General features: G+C 37.3%; 1 protein-coding gene across 4 annotated transcripts in view; it reads right to left on the reverse strand.

Annotated features, from left to right (window-relative positions):
• Positions 1-18870, reverse strand: part of PHKB (phosphorylase kinase regulatory subunit beta) — a 194912-nt gene that overhangs the window by 76365 nt on the left and 99677 nt on the right. For all 4 annotated transcript variants that reach the window (XM_068529138.1, XM_068529139.1, XM_068529140.1 and 1 more), the window contains 2 exons: positions 10595-10753; positions 4282-4376 (listed from right to left, as the gene is read on the reverse strand). In XM_068529138.1, coding sequence (XP_068385239.1) covers positions 4282-4376; positions 10595-10753 — 254 coding nt within the window. The remainder of the gene's footprint in view (positions 1-4281; positions 4377-10594; positions 10754-18870) is intronic.

The raw sequence follows: 18870 nt of genomic DNA on the forward strand, positions 1-18870 counted from the left end.
TGGTCTATTAAAAAAGTAGTAATGCAAACCAGTATATGACAAACCAACAGCATGCACAAAAGATACAGAGTGTATATTACACGAATAAAAGTTCAAAAAGTCAGTCTTTATGATCACCTCCTCCCTTTCCCAGAACTAGCCAGTTTTGTATGATAAAACATGCACTCATAAATAGCTTATTTTATACAATATGATTATTCTTAACCCACCATTCTGTGATCTACCCTTTATTTCATGTTTACTGAGCATTTATTATAATCCACTTCTTGTGCCGTTTCATGTCAATTTACCACATTCTTTTTAATCCCTGCATAGGTTTATAATAATTTATTAGATCTGCCTCCCACTTCTTGATATTAATATGGTTTTTAATATTTAAAGGAGTTTTAAGCACAATAGACTTTTACCTCATGACTTTCTTTAAGGGTTACATTTACATTATTCAAGTATTTAGAAAACAGATCTGGTTTAAAAAAAAAAAAGAAAGGCTTTTCTGGAAACGGGGAAATTACAGACTAGTTAATACTACCAAATGTAACATAATGTAATTGCATTGTAATCTCCTCTATATTATTTCACTTTTTACAAAATGCATCTATGTAACTTTCATATGTAGTTAAAGGAAGAGAAACTGTACAGGCTTTTAAAGGATCCTGTCTGAAAAAGAGGCCAGGGTTTCAGGATGAAGGTTGTACTAAGAGTGGAGGCCTGGGAGTGGGTGAGGGTGAGTTGTGATATTAGGTCAGCAAATTGGCTGAGATCATAGTACAGGGATGGTTGGGAGAAATCTGGAGAAATTGCAAGATATAAGTGAAAAACACAGAAATGAGGTGACTGTATGAGGATATGGAATTTAGACTCTACCATGTAGGCAGTAGAGCGTCATGGAAGGTTTTCAGGAAACAACATAAATGAATCCATACTTTATAAGATCATGTGTTCTCAAGCACAGAGAATAAACAGGGGAGACTGAAGAGGGAGAGAGATTATTAAAACCATGCCATTGAGTAGTAATGAAGTCTGAGTGGTACATGGCAGTGGGGATAAATATGAAGAGACAAATGTAGATGCTACTTTGAAGGCAGAGCCAATAGGATAACCACCTGCATGTAAGAGCTACTGGCATGAGAAAGGAGTATTGAAGATGGTCCTTATCCAAGGTAGGGACAATGGAGAAAAGAGCTACTTTGAAGAGAGAAGATAAATTTGGCATTAGAAATGTTGGGTTTCATTTAAAAAACTTTTTAAACCACTTTATTGAGATATAATTTACATATAAAAAGCTGTACATATATAATGTATACAACTCAATGAGACGGAGTTACGTATACATCCAGAAATGCTGGGTTTTAAAGACTAGATTTGTGGAGAGACGATCACCAGGTAGTTGGAAATTCAAGTTTAAATATTAGGAAAGAGGTCAGAATTAGAGAAATAGATTTAGAGATATTTGCATAAGTCCACGATTTTCCATGACATACCTTCCTCCCACATATACCATCAAGCACACTCAAACAAACATTCAAGTTAAACCCTGAGAACCTCCTATATAACAGGTGTTACGGTACTATGACAGATACTGAAGCTACAAAAGTGAATAAAATATGGTCTCTGGTCTCTAGGAACATACATTCTAAGGTCTGCAAAAGTTTTCTTGTTTTCTCTTGGTCAAAATCTCACAATACTATAAAGTATATCTGCTACTGCTAACAATGCATTTCTTTCTACTCCTCTAAACTTTATTTATAAAAGGGAATTTTATTCTCCAAGTAACATCAAGAGAAAACAGTAACTTCTGACTAGTGAGAGAGTAGTGAGGAGGGTCATCCCAGCTGATACCCTTTTCCAACCTCAGCCTTAACCCCGGATACAAAAGTACTTCCCTTTTCCAAAAATAAATTTGCTAAGGGTAATGTTAAGAAAATCAACAGCTGCTAATTCAGTCCTCAATGTTTTGGATTTGCAATGTGCCAATAGCCCCATGCACACTTGAAGGAGTGGACCTTTCTACAGTTCTGGCACACTCACAGCTCTCTGGTTTCCGGAAGACTTCCTTCTGCCATAACCCTTCTGTGAAGGAATAAGCTGGCCCAGCAGGCCTGGGTTGTTTAAATCTTGAAAATTCCCAAGAAAGGCATGCTTTCAGGATGGGCTTTCCGGCTTCTTGGAATGTTCACTCCTTTTTTTGTAATAAACTGTAAGTGTTGAGTATAACAGCTTCTGAGTCCTGTGAGTCCTGGGGACCTCGGATACAACTTCCTTCGAAGTCAGGGATTTCTCTTGTTTCCAGGAAATGTCTGAACTTTACTATTCTACTTACTTTTTCTGACATTTGACAGGGTCAATCCCCACAGATCAGTTAATTTCAAGATCTGACCTGGTCAATCATGATTGAGAGGGCACGGACACCAGCATTTCAGGCAGAGGGCCCTGTCTGACTTCCGTATTTCACCAAGCCAAGCCAGCTAGCCCCAACAATGGATATGGGCATGCCAGGTCTTGGCTACTGCTTAAATGGCTGAGAAAGTGGAAAAGGCACCTCACCATTTTATATACCACCACAACCAAGCTGCCAGTAGGGTGGGGTAATAACACCTCCCAGCAATTTTCTGCTGCCAATATTTCCTATCATTTCCTTCTCAGAAACTATATACAATGCATGGATGTAATCCCAGCATGGCTGCAGGAGAGAAGCCCCTGTCCTGACCCTAGAGCAAGGCTCTTAGATAGGATGTGACTCTACCTGGGAGGTACATCACATAATTTAGTAGCAACATTAGAAAATGATTTCAATATAAAAAATATACCTAGAGTAAATTCTCTATAAAATTCACTCTCACTCCCTTGTACTCTGCCTTCTTGAGTGGGAGAGAAAGAGTTGCAAGAATATTGTATGTCAAAAATTACATATAACCCACAGCCCTCCTTACATGGGTCAAGCATGAAGTAAGTGTTTAAATGGTTGATTTTGTTAGCTGTGTGCTTTGATGTTCTCTGGTTCCTGCCCCCACACCTCAAACCTGTGACCAATAGGTCACTTTATATTCTAAGAAAAGGCCTTGAGATTTCATCACCCTAGAAGTGCATCACACATGCTATGTAAGTGATACACACTTGTCTTAAAATGGCTCGGAGTCACAGCACTAGGTAACATGAAGTTAAATATATTCCACTTTACTGACTGGTAAATATATTCCACTGAGATGAGTGGCAAATAAAGATAAAGGCCAAATCCCTGCCTTATATGGGAACTAATAGGCCAGTGTAAAATTTCTATCACATATTAACATAGGCATCTTATGTTCTTGAGAAAATCTTAACATTTATTTACAAATCTCCCAAAAGCTTCTCATCTATGAACCACTCAGAGTAACTAGATGTTTTGTTGAGGACCAGCAAAAGAAGCAGAGAAACAGTGTGATACTAATGATACTAATGAGGCTGGTTGGCTCTCCCTTTCTCTTGTCAAAACAAGCATTTATGTGTGTGTTTGTGTGTGTGTGTATGTGTTATACATATATTTTTAAAGTAAAAGGAGCATTTCAATTTCGTAAGCATATTTTCTGTAAATGCTGATGCTATTCTTATTAAATAAATTTAATAAGCGTGTGCTTGGAATCCCAGGCACACACTCAGGTTCGTTCCCTTTCTCCTCAGGCAATTTCAACAATCCACACTACAGTTTCATTTTAACAGTACTCATTACTGGTATCATTTAATACATGAGGGTTTGCTCAAGTCAACATCAATCTTGCTGATCCTGCAAACACTTATTTTGTTGACACAACACAGTCTAAATCCATAGCTACTAAATGTAAAAAAAAAAAAATTTAACTATTTCTTCACCCGACATGTTACCAAGTACTAAGAACAACTGTCTGTCACTCAGTCCTGTCACAAAGACACAGCACTGGATAGACATCAAGCGAGGGGCCTTTCACGGAACCCCACTCCCTTCAGTAATAGAGCCATCTCATCTGTCCCCATGCCACCCATACATACCGCGTCTTCTCAAAGACATTTGACACCTTAAACACAACCACTGCGAAGGTGAAAATGTTTACCTGTGAGACATCTCGTGGGACACGTCTGACTCATACTTCCTCATTAACAAATAGCCCTTTACCACAGGTAAATCTTAACTAACCAGAAGACAGAAAAGCTTTGCCCTTAGAAGGAACAATAAAAACCCATTCAGAATAAAATTTCTTCTTCAATTAAGTGTTAAATGTCTGGATGAGTCTAAGTTATGAAATAAAATATCTTTATATATCTCTTTACCTGATTGGAAAACCTCATGCTCACATTACGTTGATTCTGTAGTGGGACATAACGCTGAACAGGATCAATGTCTTTAGGACTAATTAATCCATCAGCTGAAAAAAAAAAGGGAAATGACATGATCAAAAATGTATCTATACAACTGTAAACCAACTAGACCTAATAGATGTTTATAGAACACTCCATCCAACAAGAGCAGAATATACATCCTTCTCAATGCGCATGTAATATCTTTCATATGCTAGGCCATAAAAATAAGTGTCAGTAAATTTAAAAGGATTTAAATCATACAAAGTATATACTTCAACCACAATAGAAATACCAGAATTTAGAAATAGAATTCAAATAGAATTCTATTCAAATAGAATAGAATTCTATTCAAATAGAATCAATTGAAATTGATTTCAACCACAATAGAAATCAATTAACAGAAAGAAGTTTTAGAAATTCACAAACATACTAAAATTAAACAACACACTCCTAAATAACCAATGGGTCAGAAAAGAAGTGAAAAGGGAAATTAGAAAATACTTTCTAATGTACTTTCTGATGAGATGATTGAAAAAGAAGACACAACATACCAAAACTTAGGGGATTTAGGCAAAGCAATGCTCAGAGGGAAATTGACAACTGTAATTGCTTATATTAAAACAGAAAATTCTTGGGACTTCCCTGGTGGCGCAGTGGTTAAGAATCTGCCTGCCAATGCAGGGAACATGGATTCGATCCCCGGTCCGGGAAGATCCTACATGACACAGAGCAACTAAGCCCATGTGCCACAACTACTGAGCCTGTGCTCTAGAGCCCGGGAACCACAACTACTGAGCCCACGTGCCACAACTACTGAAGCCTGCGCGCCAAGAGCCCATGCTCCGCAACAAGAGAAGCCACTGCAATGAGAAGCCCGCACACTGCAACGAAGAGTAGCCCCTGCTTGCTGCAACTAGAGAAAACCCACGCGCAGCAACGAAGACCCAACGCAGCCATAAATAAATAAATAAATTAATTAATTAATTAAAAAATAAATAAAACAGAAAATTCTCAAGTCCATAATCTATATTCCACATTAAGACAGCAGATGAAAAAGAGCTAACTAAATCAAAAGCAAGCAAGAGGAAGGAAATTAAGAGTGGAAATTAATGAAATAGAGTATAGAAAAACAATACAGAATATAAATGAAACCAAGTAGATTCTTGAAAAACTCAAAAGTTGACAAACCTTTAGCTAGCCTGACCAAGAAATAAAGAAAGAAGACTCAAATTACTAAATAAGGAATGAAACTAGGAACATTACTACCAACCTTAAGGATTACAAGAGAATACTCTGAAAAAATGTATGCCAACAATTTAGATAACCTAGATGATATGGGCAAATTCCTAGAAATACATACATTACCAAAACTGACTCAAAGAGGAATAGAAAATATGAGCAGTTGTGTAACAAGTAGTGACTGAAACTTTCCACACAAAAAATGTTCAGGACCATGGGACTTCATTGATGAATTCTACCAAACAGTTAAAGAAGAATTAAAACCAATCTTTCACAAAATTTTCCAAAAAATAATAGAGGCACACTTCTCAACTCATTCTAACAGGCCAGTATTACCTTAATACCAAAATCAAAGACACCACAAGGGAAGAAAATCACAAATCAAAATCTTTTCTGAATATAGACACAAAACTACTCAACAAAAATACTAGCAAACCAAATCCAGTAACATATAAAAATGATTATATACCATGACCAAATGGGACTTACCCCACAAATGCAAGAATGGCTTAACCTCCCCAAATCAGTTACTGTAATACACCATATCAATTGAAAAAGGACATAAAAACTACGTGACCATCTCAGCAGACACAGAAAACACTTGACAAATTCAACATCCTTTCATGATAAAAGGCAGTCAACAAATTAGGGATAGACAGGAACTTCCTCATCCTGAAAAAGGGCATCTATGAAAAACCCATGGCTAATGTCACACTCAATGGTAAAAGATGGAATGCTTTACTCCAAAGATCAGGAGTCAAGACAATGATGTCTACTCTTGCCACTTTCATTCAACATTGTACTGGAAGTTCCAGTCACAGAAATTTGGCAAGAAAAAGTAATAAAAGGCATCCAGATTGAAAGGAAGAAGCTACAGTAATTAAGACAACATGGTTCTGGCATAAAGACAGAGATCAGTGGAACAGACTGATCCACTGATCAGTCCAGAAATAAACCGTTACATTATGGTCAACTGATTTTTGACAAGGGTGCCAAAACAATTCAACAGGGAAAAGAATAGTTTTTCCCCCCACACAAAGTACCGGGATAAGTGAATATACAAAGGCAAAAGAATGAAGCTGGACCTCTTCTTCACACCACCTACAAAAATAAATGCAAAATAGATTTAAAAAGTTAAATGTAATAGTTAAAAATGTAAAACTGTTAGAAGAAAATATAAGAGTAAATCTTTGTGACTATGTATTAGACAAAATTACATGAAAACATAAGTAACAAAAGAAAAAATGAGATAAATTGGACTCTGCCAAAGCGATAAGCTTTTGTGTCTTAAAGGACACCATCAAGAAAGCAAAATGACAGCCCACAGAATGGGAGAAAATATTTGCAAATCACATATCTTGTAGGGGACCTGTATCTTGAATATATAAAGAACTCTTGTAACTTAACAATAAAAAGACAAATAACCCAATTTAAAAATGGCCACAGTATCTGAATAGACATTTCTCCAAAGAAGATATACCAATAAGCACATGAAAAGATGCTCAACAACATTAGTCATTTGGGGAATGCTTATCAAAACCACAATGAGGTAACACCTCATACCCATTAGGATGGCTAATATCAAAAAACAGACAAGAATAAGGGTTGGAGAGGATGTAGAGAAATTAGAACCCTCATACACTCCTGGTTGGAAGGTAAAATGGCACAGCTACTTTGGAAAATAGTCTAGAAGCGCTCCAAATGTTAAACACAGAGTTACCGTATGACTCAGCAATTCCACCCCTAGGTATATACCCAAGGGAAAGGAAAACATATGTCAAATGATAACTTGTTCATGAAAGTTTAGAGCAGCATTATTCATAATAGCCAAAAAGTGGAAACAACCCAAATGTCCATCACCTGATGAATGGATAAATCAAAGGTGGTATATCCATACAATGGAATGTTATTTTGCCATAAAAAGGAACGAAGTGCAGGAATTCCCCAGCGGCCCAGTGGTTAGGACTCCACGCTTCCACTGCAGGGGGCACAGGTTCGATCCTGGTAGGGGAACTAAGACCCCACATGCTGCGCGGTGCAGACAAAAAAAAAAAAAAAAGGGAACAAAGTGCTAATACATGGATGAAACTTGAAGACAGGCTAAGTGAAAAAAGTGAGTCATAAAGGCCATACATTATATGATTTGAGGTATATAAAATGTCCAGTATAGGTAAATCTACAGAAATAGAAAGTAGATTAATGATTGTCTAGTGCTAGGGGGAAGGATGAAGTGATTAGGGGTACGTGGGGAGAGACTGCTAAAGAGTATAGGGTTTTTTTTTGGGGGGGGTGTTGATGACAATATTCTAAAATTGATTGTGGTTATAGTTGCACAACTCTGTGAATATGCTAAAAAATATTGAACTGTAAACTTTAAATCGGTGAAATGTATGTAATTTTACCTCAATAAAGTTGTTCTACGATAAAAATAATGTATTTGCAGTTTCAAGGAAGAAAACTAGTTCAGTGAGGGAAGACAGTGTTTCCTAACACTAAATTCTAAAAGAGATTTCTGAGATGGAGCATTTTTTATGGGGCACTGACCAGAATGAGGGCAATGTCTTCAACTGCTGTTGTACTATAAGCATGGAAGCCCTTTTCACGTGGTAGTTCCTTGTTTATGATTTATTTACCTATTTTATAGCAAACACTGATTTTCTAAAAGTGTAAATTTTCTAAAGAAAAAAAATTACTGTAATAATTAACTATTTTCTAAGAACACAATGGGTAGTTCAGGCCTTGGGCCAGGAAACAGCATATTGAGTCTTTTTGCTCTAACATAAAAGTCACACAGTTTTGTCGTATAATTATTCACTAAGGCATACATAGAGCAAAATATTATTAAATTTCACCAATTACAAACTGGACTTAATTAGTGAAAGCCATATATTACAGAATATTTTTCAAGATTTACTGTTCTATTATGCTCATGTAATTCCAATTAATTGCCCACAAAATGTTGTTAAGCAGATATCCAACTGAGGCTCCTTAATGAATAAATAAGACTTTGTTAGTAAACGTGGTGTGCGGAATCTTAATAACATCCATAGAAGTTTGATGGTTCTTGGGTGGGGGACAGTTATACAATAGTCAAGAGCAACTAAATGATTCAATCTTCTGAGACCTTATTCATTTTAACCAGTGAGTTGTTAACCAGATGACACACAGCTAGGTCAGAGTGCTAATTAATATGCAGCATCTCTTTTTCTAGCAGAAGATAAGTATGTGGTTTCGTAGCCTGCAATACACCTACTCATGTCCTCTACTGCCTTTTTAGAAGTGCAGCAGGCAAAAGAGAAACTGTTTCTTTGAAGGCTCTTTCTTATTCAAAATGGTCATAAAACAGAGATGAAGGCATGACCTGGATTATTTCTGTTCACTCTGGTCTTAACATAAGAAAATGCTATCTACACTCAAAATTTGTCTACATTCAATACATTTATTTTGGAGTAAGGAAGGTCCAATGTTTTGTTACTGACTGATATTGTATTCAATCTTTTTTTTTTTTAAAGCTCAATCTGCTTATGTAGAATATGGTCAATTCTGCATTCCCAATTCATTAGCCTTGATTTTATCCAGAGGCTTTATTCAAATAGCAATCTTTCTAGCTGTATCAACCCCAAGCTGGATATACGGCAAAAAGCAGGATGAAGAAGGTTTAGATCTCAAATCCCATATCCCAGGTACCAGTTTTCAGTCTCAGACTCAAAGAAAAATTTCATCATGCACATTCGCTTCCAAGTGTAGTATACAGAAACTTAAGATTCTGATGTGAAAATTCTTGTCCTTAGATAGGTTAACCACTCCTCTGCCAAAATATGTTTTATTTAGCTGATTATCAACAAGGCTTCTTTGTATTCATGCTAATAAGATGGAAATAAAATTCTAACCAGAGACAGACAACCTTACCAACTTGGCTTGATTCTAAGAAAACTACCTTATGTATGTTATTTTTTTCTTTTGGAAAATCTTAAAGCAAAACCTGCGTAAATAATATCAACTCCTTATCAAAGAGCTGTCCCTTTAAAGAAGAAAATTTTCTACAGGTTCTTAAATTAGCATTAAGTATACTTGGAGACGCAGAAAATATAGTTAGGAAATGAGCAAACTGAAAACAGCATTAACTTAATCTTCTCTTCTTTGAATAGCTTCTGTCTGCTCTTACATATCATTTGTGTAAAGCTTGAATTGGAAATCTGGACGTTGAAATATTCTTCCCTAATGGAATGTAAAAAGAACCAAAGATGATTATTCTTACAGCACAAACAAATTTAGCTTTTATGCAGTAATACTAAGAACAACAAAGACAATAACAGTATTTCACACAGTAAGCAGTTCTTTTAGTGCAGGTACAGTATTTACAGTCAGCTTGTTTCATAATCTGCTTGCCATAAAAGAATTCTGACTATTATGATAACCTTTTTGATGGAAATGCTAATAATATTAAAAATTTTAGCAAGGAATGGTACAGCAAGATGCATAATGCTTTTTTGTGTGCATTAAATTAACCTTCATTTCAATGTATCCAAAGATACTTCAGCTGAAGTTTTAGGAAAAGCTGAAAAACAATTCTTCAAAGAATTATGAATAATGGCTCCATTATGTCTCCACCTCACTGAGTAAACTGCCAACATGTATTTATTGGAAAGAAGAGAACTTTGAGACACCTGATTCCTTTTGACAAGTGGTTTACTAGAGGTATGACCAAGCATGCTTGTTATACTAAATCACAATTGTGTTCCATTTATAAAAGAGACTCAAAGTTTCCATAGCCTTCTGCTAGCACCCTATCTACTAAGCTGAATGCAGCCCCAAATGATCATAGTGGTACCCACACCTATTTGACCTTCTTCCCAGAAACGTCCATCATCATTCAGTGCAATAGACGTATTAATGTACTTTTCCATGCTAAGAAACTCCCCCAAGACCTCTTAACAGCATGAAACACCCAAACCCAAAAAGAATGTCAATGTCAACAAAGACATACTTATTTCTAAAGACTCGATAATAAGAAAAAAAACTGTTCCCAATCTTCTTCACTTACCCAGGAGTTTTGCGATGACATAAAGGGCTTGTCCCCAAAGAAACAGTTTTCCATCACGGCCACAGTTGCTAGGAAATCGCTTCTGACTACCAGGGTTTCTTTTTTCATATTCTACAAAATCAGCTGGCACAGAGTAGTACTTTGGTATGACAGGATAACCTATGGAGTTTAAAAATAAATATTTAAAATATAACAAATCCGTATCCTCCTCAAATTTTCCCTTCAAAAACTACAATGATTACAAAGCAGAAAGAGAGAAAGTTGTCCAATAGGATAGGAAAATTTGAGTCTTTTCAGAAATTCCCAGTGAAAAATGTGGGAAAAGCTTCTTTACTTTAAAACTAATTTGACAGGATATGTTATATGTTAGCCAACAATGTGTACATAATCTCTCTTTTAACAACATTTAACACCTTCAAATGAATCAATAAATATACAGTATGCAAATATGTAGAGTCATAGAAGAAGCTATTTTTAATTGGATTAGTCTGTGGAAGCTTTACAAATTAGATACTGTGTAATCTTAAATGAAGAATTATAACCCTGAGCGATTGCTTAGAGCAAAGAAATCCCCACTTTAAACATTAAGCCCATTATCTACTATTCAAAATCACTGAAGAGAAAAAAAAATCCATCTTCCCCCTGTGACCAACTCATTTAAAAATATTTCTTGGTAGAAACTAAAAATTATTTTAAGACTAGAATCTTTCTGGATGATGTAAAAGGAGAAAAACGAACATTCTAATACAGTGCTACAGAAGACTTTTTGTAATATCATCCCACACTGAACTTAATTTGTCTAGTAATACTACACAGATTTCCCTAAAATTTGCTTCTTTCTTCACGCATCAATCAATAGTGATATTTGTGTCTAAAACCAGTGAAAAGGTCTATGATACACAGAGAATAGTCTGAACATCACTCTTTCAACATAATGAAGCCTAAAGTGTGATACACAGACTACCACCTCAATGCATCAATGATCTACCACTGAATACTAAAAGATCTGATTCAAGGGATTTTAAATATATTCATTACAACATTCATTACATTATTTCTCACATTGGACAAGTGGTTATTTGGAGCATAAAGACAAAAAACTGGTTTTAAACATTAATATTTATTTGAAATTCAATGTTTATCCATAAACATTTTGCTACTATAACATTACAAGGATTTTAAAGGGTGAGCATATAGTATAAAGTATTTACTCTAAGATACTGTGGAAAACCCTAAAGAACATCATAAACTTCGTGTGAGACAGGAATAGGGCCCACTGCTGTGATTGTCAGTTTGTGCATCATGTCTGTAAGACCACCCATTTTTTTTTCTTAATCAACGCACCATAATTTTTAACTTTCAGATAAATAGGTCGTCAAAGCTGTTCACTCATGAGAATATTTTATTATTTTACTAATACTTCCAAACACCAAAGATATCTGGAACTTCTCCTTTGGAATTCTTTCGAGAATTAGTTTTCTAGCCATATGAAAAAACTCAGTTATGTTCCTTTATGGCCCTTGATGGTGTTTAACTGAAACCAATATATTACTTGTAAGTCTGGACCTTTTGACCATTTCTAAAATATTAAATCCATCCTCAAAGGATGACATTTTAGAACCATGGCAGACATTCAAATTAATGTGCAAAAAGCCCTGAAAACATCTCCAAAGAGGAGGTCAAAATATTCTTGGCAATGGTAGTACCCTTAGGCTAGGGCAGAGCCTTCCTAAGTGGCCCTCTGAAGGGGGCAGCACTCATTTCTGGTGACATGGATAAAAATTAGTCACTTTATATTATTGTCACATTACATACAGTGAAGGAGTATTACAGTAGGTAATAGATGAAGAACCTCTGCCCACCTGGCAAACTACTGTGTAGTAACTATAGCCATGACCACTTAAAATTCATCTCCCTCTCCATCACCTTGCCTAATGAACTCCTTTCATAAAAACAAGTTTATTATAACAAATTAAGAGATTATGCTTTCTAATTCATTTGCAGCCCCGTTCATTTTTTCATTTGAATATAAATTATTCTATTTAGAAAGGAATTATTTATACATTTCAAAGGAACATTAAGGGAATACTGGTAGAAAGAATTTCTTGAAAAAGCATTCCTGGGGGCGCTTCAAGATGGTGCAGGACTAAGACGTGGAGATCACCTTCCTCCCCACAAATACATCAAAAATACATCTACATGTGGAACAACTCCTACAGAACACCTACTGAACGTTGGCAGAAGACCTCAGACTTCCCCAAAGACAAGAAACTCCCCATGTACCTGGGTAAGGCAAAAGAAAAAAGAAAAAACAGAGACAAAAGAATAGGGATGGAACTTGCACCTCAGGGAGGGAGCTGTGAAGGAGGAAGTTTCCACACACTAGGAAGCCCTTTCACTGGTGGAGACGGGTGGGGGGGGGGGTTGCGGGGGGAAGCTTCGGAGCCATGGAGGAGAGCGCAGCAACAGGGGTGCAGAGGGCAAAGCGGAGAGATTCCCACGCAGAGGATCACTGCCAACCGGCACTCACCAGCCTGAGAGGCTTGTCTGCTCACCCCCCAGGAAGGGTGGGGGCTGGGAGCTGAGGCTCCAGCTTCAGAGGTCAGACCTCAGGGAGAGGACTGGGGTTGGCTGCGTGAACACAGCCTGAGGGGGCTAGTGCACCACAGCTAGATGAGAAGGAGTCTGGGAAAAAGTCTGGAACTGCCTAAGGGTGCGTGAGGAGAGGGGATTCAGAGCACCACCTAAACAAGCTTCAGAGACAGGTGCAAGCCGTGACTATCAGTGCAGACACCAGAGATGGGCATGAAACGATAACACTGCTACTGCAGCCACCAAGAAGCCTGTGTGCAAGCACAGGTCACTATCCACACCTCCCCCCACCGGAAGCCTGTGCATCCTGCCACTGCCAGGGTCCCATGATCCAGGGACAACTTCCCCGGGAGAACGCATGGTGCACCCCAGGCTGTTGCAACATCCTGCTGGCCTCTGCCGCCACAGGCTCACCCCGCATTCCGTACCCCTCCCTCTCCTCAGCCTAAGTGAGCCAGAGCCCCCTAATCAGCTGCTACATTAACGCCTTCCTGTCTGGGAGGGGAAAAGATGCCCTCAGGCAACCTACATGCAGAGGCGGGACCAAAACCAAAGCTGAAGCCCAGGAGCTGTGCAAACAAAGAAGAAAAAGGGAAATTTCTCCCTGCAGCCTCAGGAGCAGCAGATTAAATCCCCACAGTCAACTTGATGAACCCTGCATCCATGGAATACCTAAATAGACAACGAATCATCCCAAAATTCAGGTGGTGCACTTTGGAGGCAACTGTACAATTAGGGTTTGCTGTCTGCAACTGACTTGTTTCTGATTTTTATGCTTACCCCAGTATAGTTTTTAGCGCTTCATATCATGGGTGGATTTGTTTATTGCTTTGGTCGCTCTCTTCCTTTTTTTTAAAAATATTTTTATTTTAATATTTTTAAATATTAATTTATCTATCTATCTATCTATTTATTTAAATTTCCTTTCTTTTTTTCTCTTATTCTTCTGAGCCGTGTGGCTGACAGGATCTTGGTGCTCTGGCCTGGTGTCAGGCCTGAGCCTCTGAGGTGGGAGAGCTGAGTTCAGGACATTGGACTACCAGAGACCTCCTGACCCCACGTAATAACAATCGGCGAGAGCTATCCCAGAGATCTCCGTCTCAACGCTAACACCCAGCTCCACTAACAGCCAGCAAGCTCCAGTGCTGGACACCCCATACCAAACTAGCAAGACAGGAACACAACCCCACCCATTAGCAGAGAGGCTGCCTAAAACCATCCTAAGTTCACAGACACTCCAAAACACACCACCGAACGCAGCCCTGCCCACAGGAAACACAAGATCCAGCCCCACCCACCAAAACACAGGCACCAGTCCCCTCCACCAGGAAGCCTACACAAGCCCCTGAACCAACCTTACCCACTGGGGGCAGACATCAAAAGCAATGGGAACTAAAAACCTGCAGCCTGCAAAAAGGACACCCCAAACACAGTAAGTTAAACAAAATGAGAAGACAGAGAAATATGCAGCAGATGAAGGAGCAAGGCAGAAACCCACCAGACCAAACAAATGAAGAGGAAATAGGCAGTCTAACTGAAAAAGAATTCAGAGTAATGATAGTAAAGATGATCCAAAATCTTGGAAATAGAATGGAGAAAATATAGGAAACGTTTAACAAGGACCTACAAGAACTAAAGAGCAAACAAACAACAATGAACAACACAATAAATGAAATAAAAAAATTCTCTAGAAGGAATCCATAGCAGAAACACTGAGGCAAAAGAACGGATAAGAGACCTGGAAGATAAAATAGTGGAAATAACTACTGCAGACCAGAATAAAGAAAAAGCAATGAAAAGAATTGAGGACAGTCTCAGAAACCTCTGGGACAGCATTAAATGCACCAACATTCAAATTATAGGGGTCCCAGAAGAAGAAGAGAAAAAGAAAGGGACTGAGAAAATATTTGAAGAGATTATAGTTGAAAACTTCCCTAATATGGGAAAGGAAATAGTCACCCAAGTCCAGGAAGCGCAGAGTCCCAAACAGGATAAATCCAAGGAGAAACACGCCAAGACATATTACTCAAACTATCAAAAATTAAATACAAAGAAAAAATATTAAAAGCAGCAAGGAAAGAGCAACAAATAACACAAAAGGGAATCCCCATAAGGTTAACAGCTGATCTTTCAGCAGAAACTGCAAGCCAGAAAGGAGTGGCAGGACATATTTAAAGTGATGAAAGGGAAAAACCTACAACCAAGATTACTCTACCTCACAAGGATCTCATTCAGATTCGATGGAGAAATTAAAACCTTTACAGACAAGCAAAAGCTAAGAGAATTCAGCACCACCAAACCAGCTTTACAACAAAGGCTAAAGGAACTTCTCTAGGCAGGAAACACAAGAGAAGGAAAAGACCTACAGTAACAAACCAAAACAATTAAGAAAATGGTAATAGGAACATACATATCGATAATTACCTTAAATGTAAATTGATTAAATTCTCCAACCAAAAGACATAGACTGGCTGAATGGATACAAAAACAAGACCCATATATATGCTGTCTACAAGAGACCCACTTCAGACCTAGGAACAGATACAGACTGAAAGTGAGGGGATGGAAAAAGATATTCCATGCAAATGGAAATCAAAAGAAACCTGGAGTAGCAATTCTCATATCAGACAAAATAGACTTTAAAATAAAGACTATTACAAGAGACAAAGAAGGACACTACACAATGATCAAGGGATCAATCCAAGAAGAAGATATAACAATTGCAAATATTTACGCACAACGTACGAGCACCTCAATACATAAGGCAAATGTTAACAGCCATAAAAGGGGAAATGGACAGTAACACAATCATAGTAGGGAACTTTAACACCCCACTTTCACCAATGGACAGATCATCCAAACTGAAAATAAATAAGGAAACACAAGCTTTAAATGATACATTAAGCAAGATGGACTTAATAGATATTTATAGGACATTCCATCCAAAAACAATAGAATACACTTTCTTCTCAAGTGCTCATGGAACATTCTCCAGGATAGATCATATCTTGGGTCACAAATCAAGCCTTGGTAAATTTAAAAAAATTGAAATCATATCAGGAATCTTTTCCAACCACAACGCTATGAGACTGGATATCGATTACAGGAAAAAATTTGTAAAAAATACAAACACATGGAAGCTAAACAATACACTACTAAATAACTAAGAGATCACTGAAGAAATCAAAGAGGAAATCAAAAAATACCTATAAACAAATGACAATGAAAATACTACAACCCAAAACACATGGGATGCATCAAAAGCAGTTCTAAGAGGGAAGTTCATAGAAATACAATCCTACCTCAAGAAACAAGAAACATCTCAAATAAACAACCTAAACTTACACCAAAGCAATTAGAGAAAGAAGAACAAAAAAACCCCAAAGTTAGCAGAAGGAAAGAAATCATAAAGATCAGATCAGAAGTAAACACAAAACAAATGAAGGAAATGATAGCAAATATCAATAAAACTAAAAGCTGGTTCTTTGAGACGATAAACAAAATTGATAAACCATTAGCTAGATGCATCAAGAAAAAAAGGGAGAAGACTCAAATCAACAGACTTAGAAATGAAAAAGGAGAAGAAACCACTGACACTGCAGAAATACAAAGGATCATGAGAGATAACTACAACCAACTCTATGCCAATAAAGTGGACAACCTGGAAGAAATGGACAAATTCTTAGAAAAGCACAACCTTCTGAGACTGAGCCAGGAAGAAATAGAAAATATAAACAGACCAATCACAAGCACTGAAAGTGAGGCTGTGATTAAAAATCTTCCAACAAACAAAAGCCCAGGACCAGATGGCTTCACAGGAGAATTCTATCAGATATTTAGAAAAGAGCTAACACCTTTCCTTCTCAAACTCTTCCAAAATATAGCAGAGGGAGGACACTCTGAAACTCATTCTACAAGGCCACCATCACCGATACCAAAACGAGACAAAGCTGCCACAAAAAAAGAAAACTACAGGCCAATATCACTGATGAACATAGATGCAAAAATCCTCAACAAAATACTAGCAAACAGAATCCAACAGCACATTAAAAGATCATACACCATGATCAAGTGGGGTTTATCCCAGGAATGCAAGGATTCTTCAATATATGCAAATCAATCAATGTGATACACCATATTTACAAATTGAAGGAGAGAAACCATATGATCATCTCAATAGATGTAGAAAAAGCTTTCGACAAAATTCAACACCCATTTACGAGAAAAACTCTCCAGAAAGTGGGCACAGAGGGAACCTCCTTCAACATAATAAAGGACATATATGACAAACATACAGCCTGCATCGTTCTCAGTCATGAAAAACTGAAACCATTTCCTCTAAGATCAGGAACAAGACAAGGTTGCCCAATCTCACCACTATTATTCAACATAGTTTTGGAAGTTTTAGCCACAGCAGTCAGAGAAGAAAAAGAAATAAAAGGAATCCAAATCAGAAAAGAAGAAGTAAAACTGTCACTGTTTACAGATGACATGATACTATACATAGAGAATCCCAAAGATGCTACCAGAAAACTACTACAGCTAATCAATGAATTTGGTAAAGTAGCAGGATACAAAATTAACGCACAGAAATCTCTTGCATTCTTATACACTAGTGATGAAACATCTGAAAGAGAAATTAAGGAAACACTCCCATTTACCACTGCAACTAAAAGAATAAAACACCTCGGAATAAACCTACCTACGGAGACAAAAGACCTGTATGCAGAAACCTATAAGAAACTGATGAAAGAAATTAAAGATGATACAAACAGATGGAGAGATATTCCATGTTCTTGGACTGGAAGAAGCAACATTGTGAAAATGACTCTACTACCCAAAGCAATCTACAGATTCAATGCAATCCCTATCAAACTACCAATGGCATTTTTCACGGAACTAGAACAAAAATTTCACAATTTGTATGGAAACACAAAAGACCCCAAATAGCCAAAGCAATCTTGAGAAAGAAAAACGGAGCTGGAGGAATCAGGCTCTCTGACTTCAGACTATACTATAAAGCTACAGTAATCAAGACAGTATGGTACTGGCACAAAAACAGAAATATAGCTCAATGGAACAGGAAACAAAGCCCAGAGATAAACCCACGCACATATGGTCACCTTATCTTTGATAAAGGAGGCAAGAATATACAGTGGAGAAAAGACAGCCTCTTTAATAACTGGTGCTGGGAAAACTGGACAGCTATATGTAAAAGAATGAAATTAGAACACTCCCTAACACCATACACAAAAATAAGCTCAAAATGGATCAAAGACTTAAATGTAAGGCCAGACACTTAGAGGAAAACATAGGAAGAACACTCTTTGACATAAATCACAGCAAGATCCTTTTTGACCCACCTCCTAGAAAAATGGAAATAAAAACAAAAATAAGCAAATGGGACCTAATGAAACTTAAAAGCTTAAAAGCACAGTAAAGGAAACCATAAACAAGACAAAAAGAGAACCCTCAGAATGGGAGAAAATATTTGCAAACGAAGCAACTGACAAAGGATTAATCTCCAAAATATACAAGCAGCTCATGCAGCTTACTATCAAAAAAACAAACAACTCAATCCAAAAATGGGCAGAAGACCTAAACAGACATTTCTACAAAGAAGATATACAGATTGCCAACAGACACATGAAAGAATGCTCGACATCACTAATCATTAGAGAAAT

Source organism: Eschrichtius robustus, chromosome 19 (genome assembly GCF_028021215.1).
Source record: "Eschrichtius robustus isolate mEscRob2 chromosome 19, mEscRob2.pri, whole genome shotgun sequence".
Taxonomy (NCBI): domain Eukaryota; kingdom Metazoa; phylum Chordata; class Mammalia; order Artiodactyla; family Eschrichtiidae; genus Eschrichtius; species Eschrichtius robustus.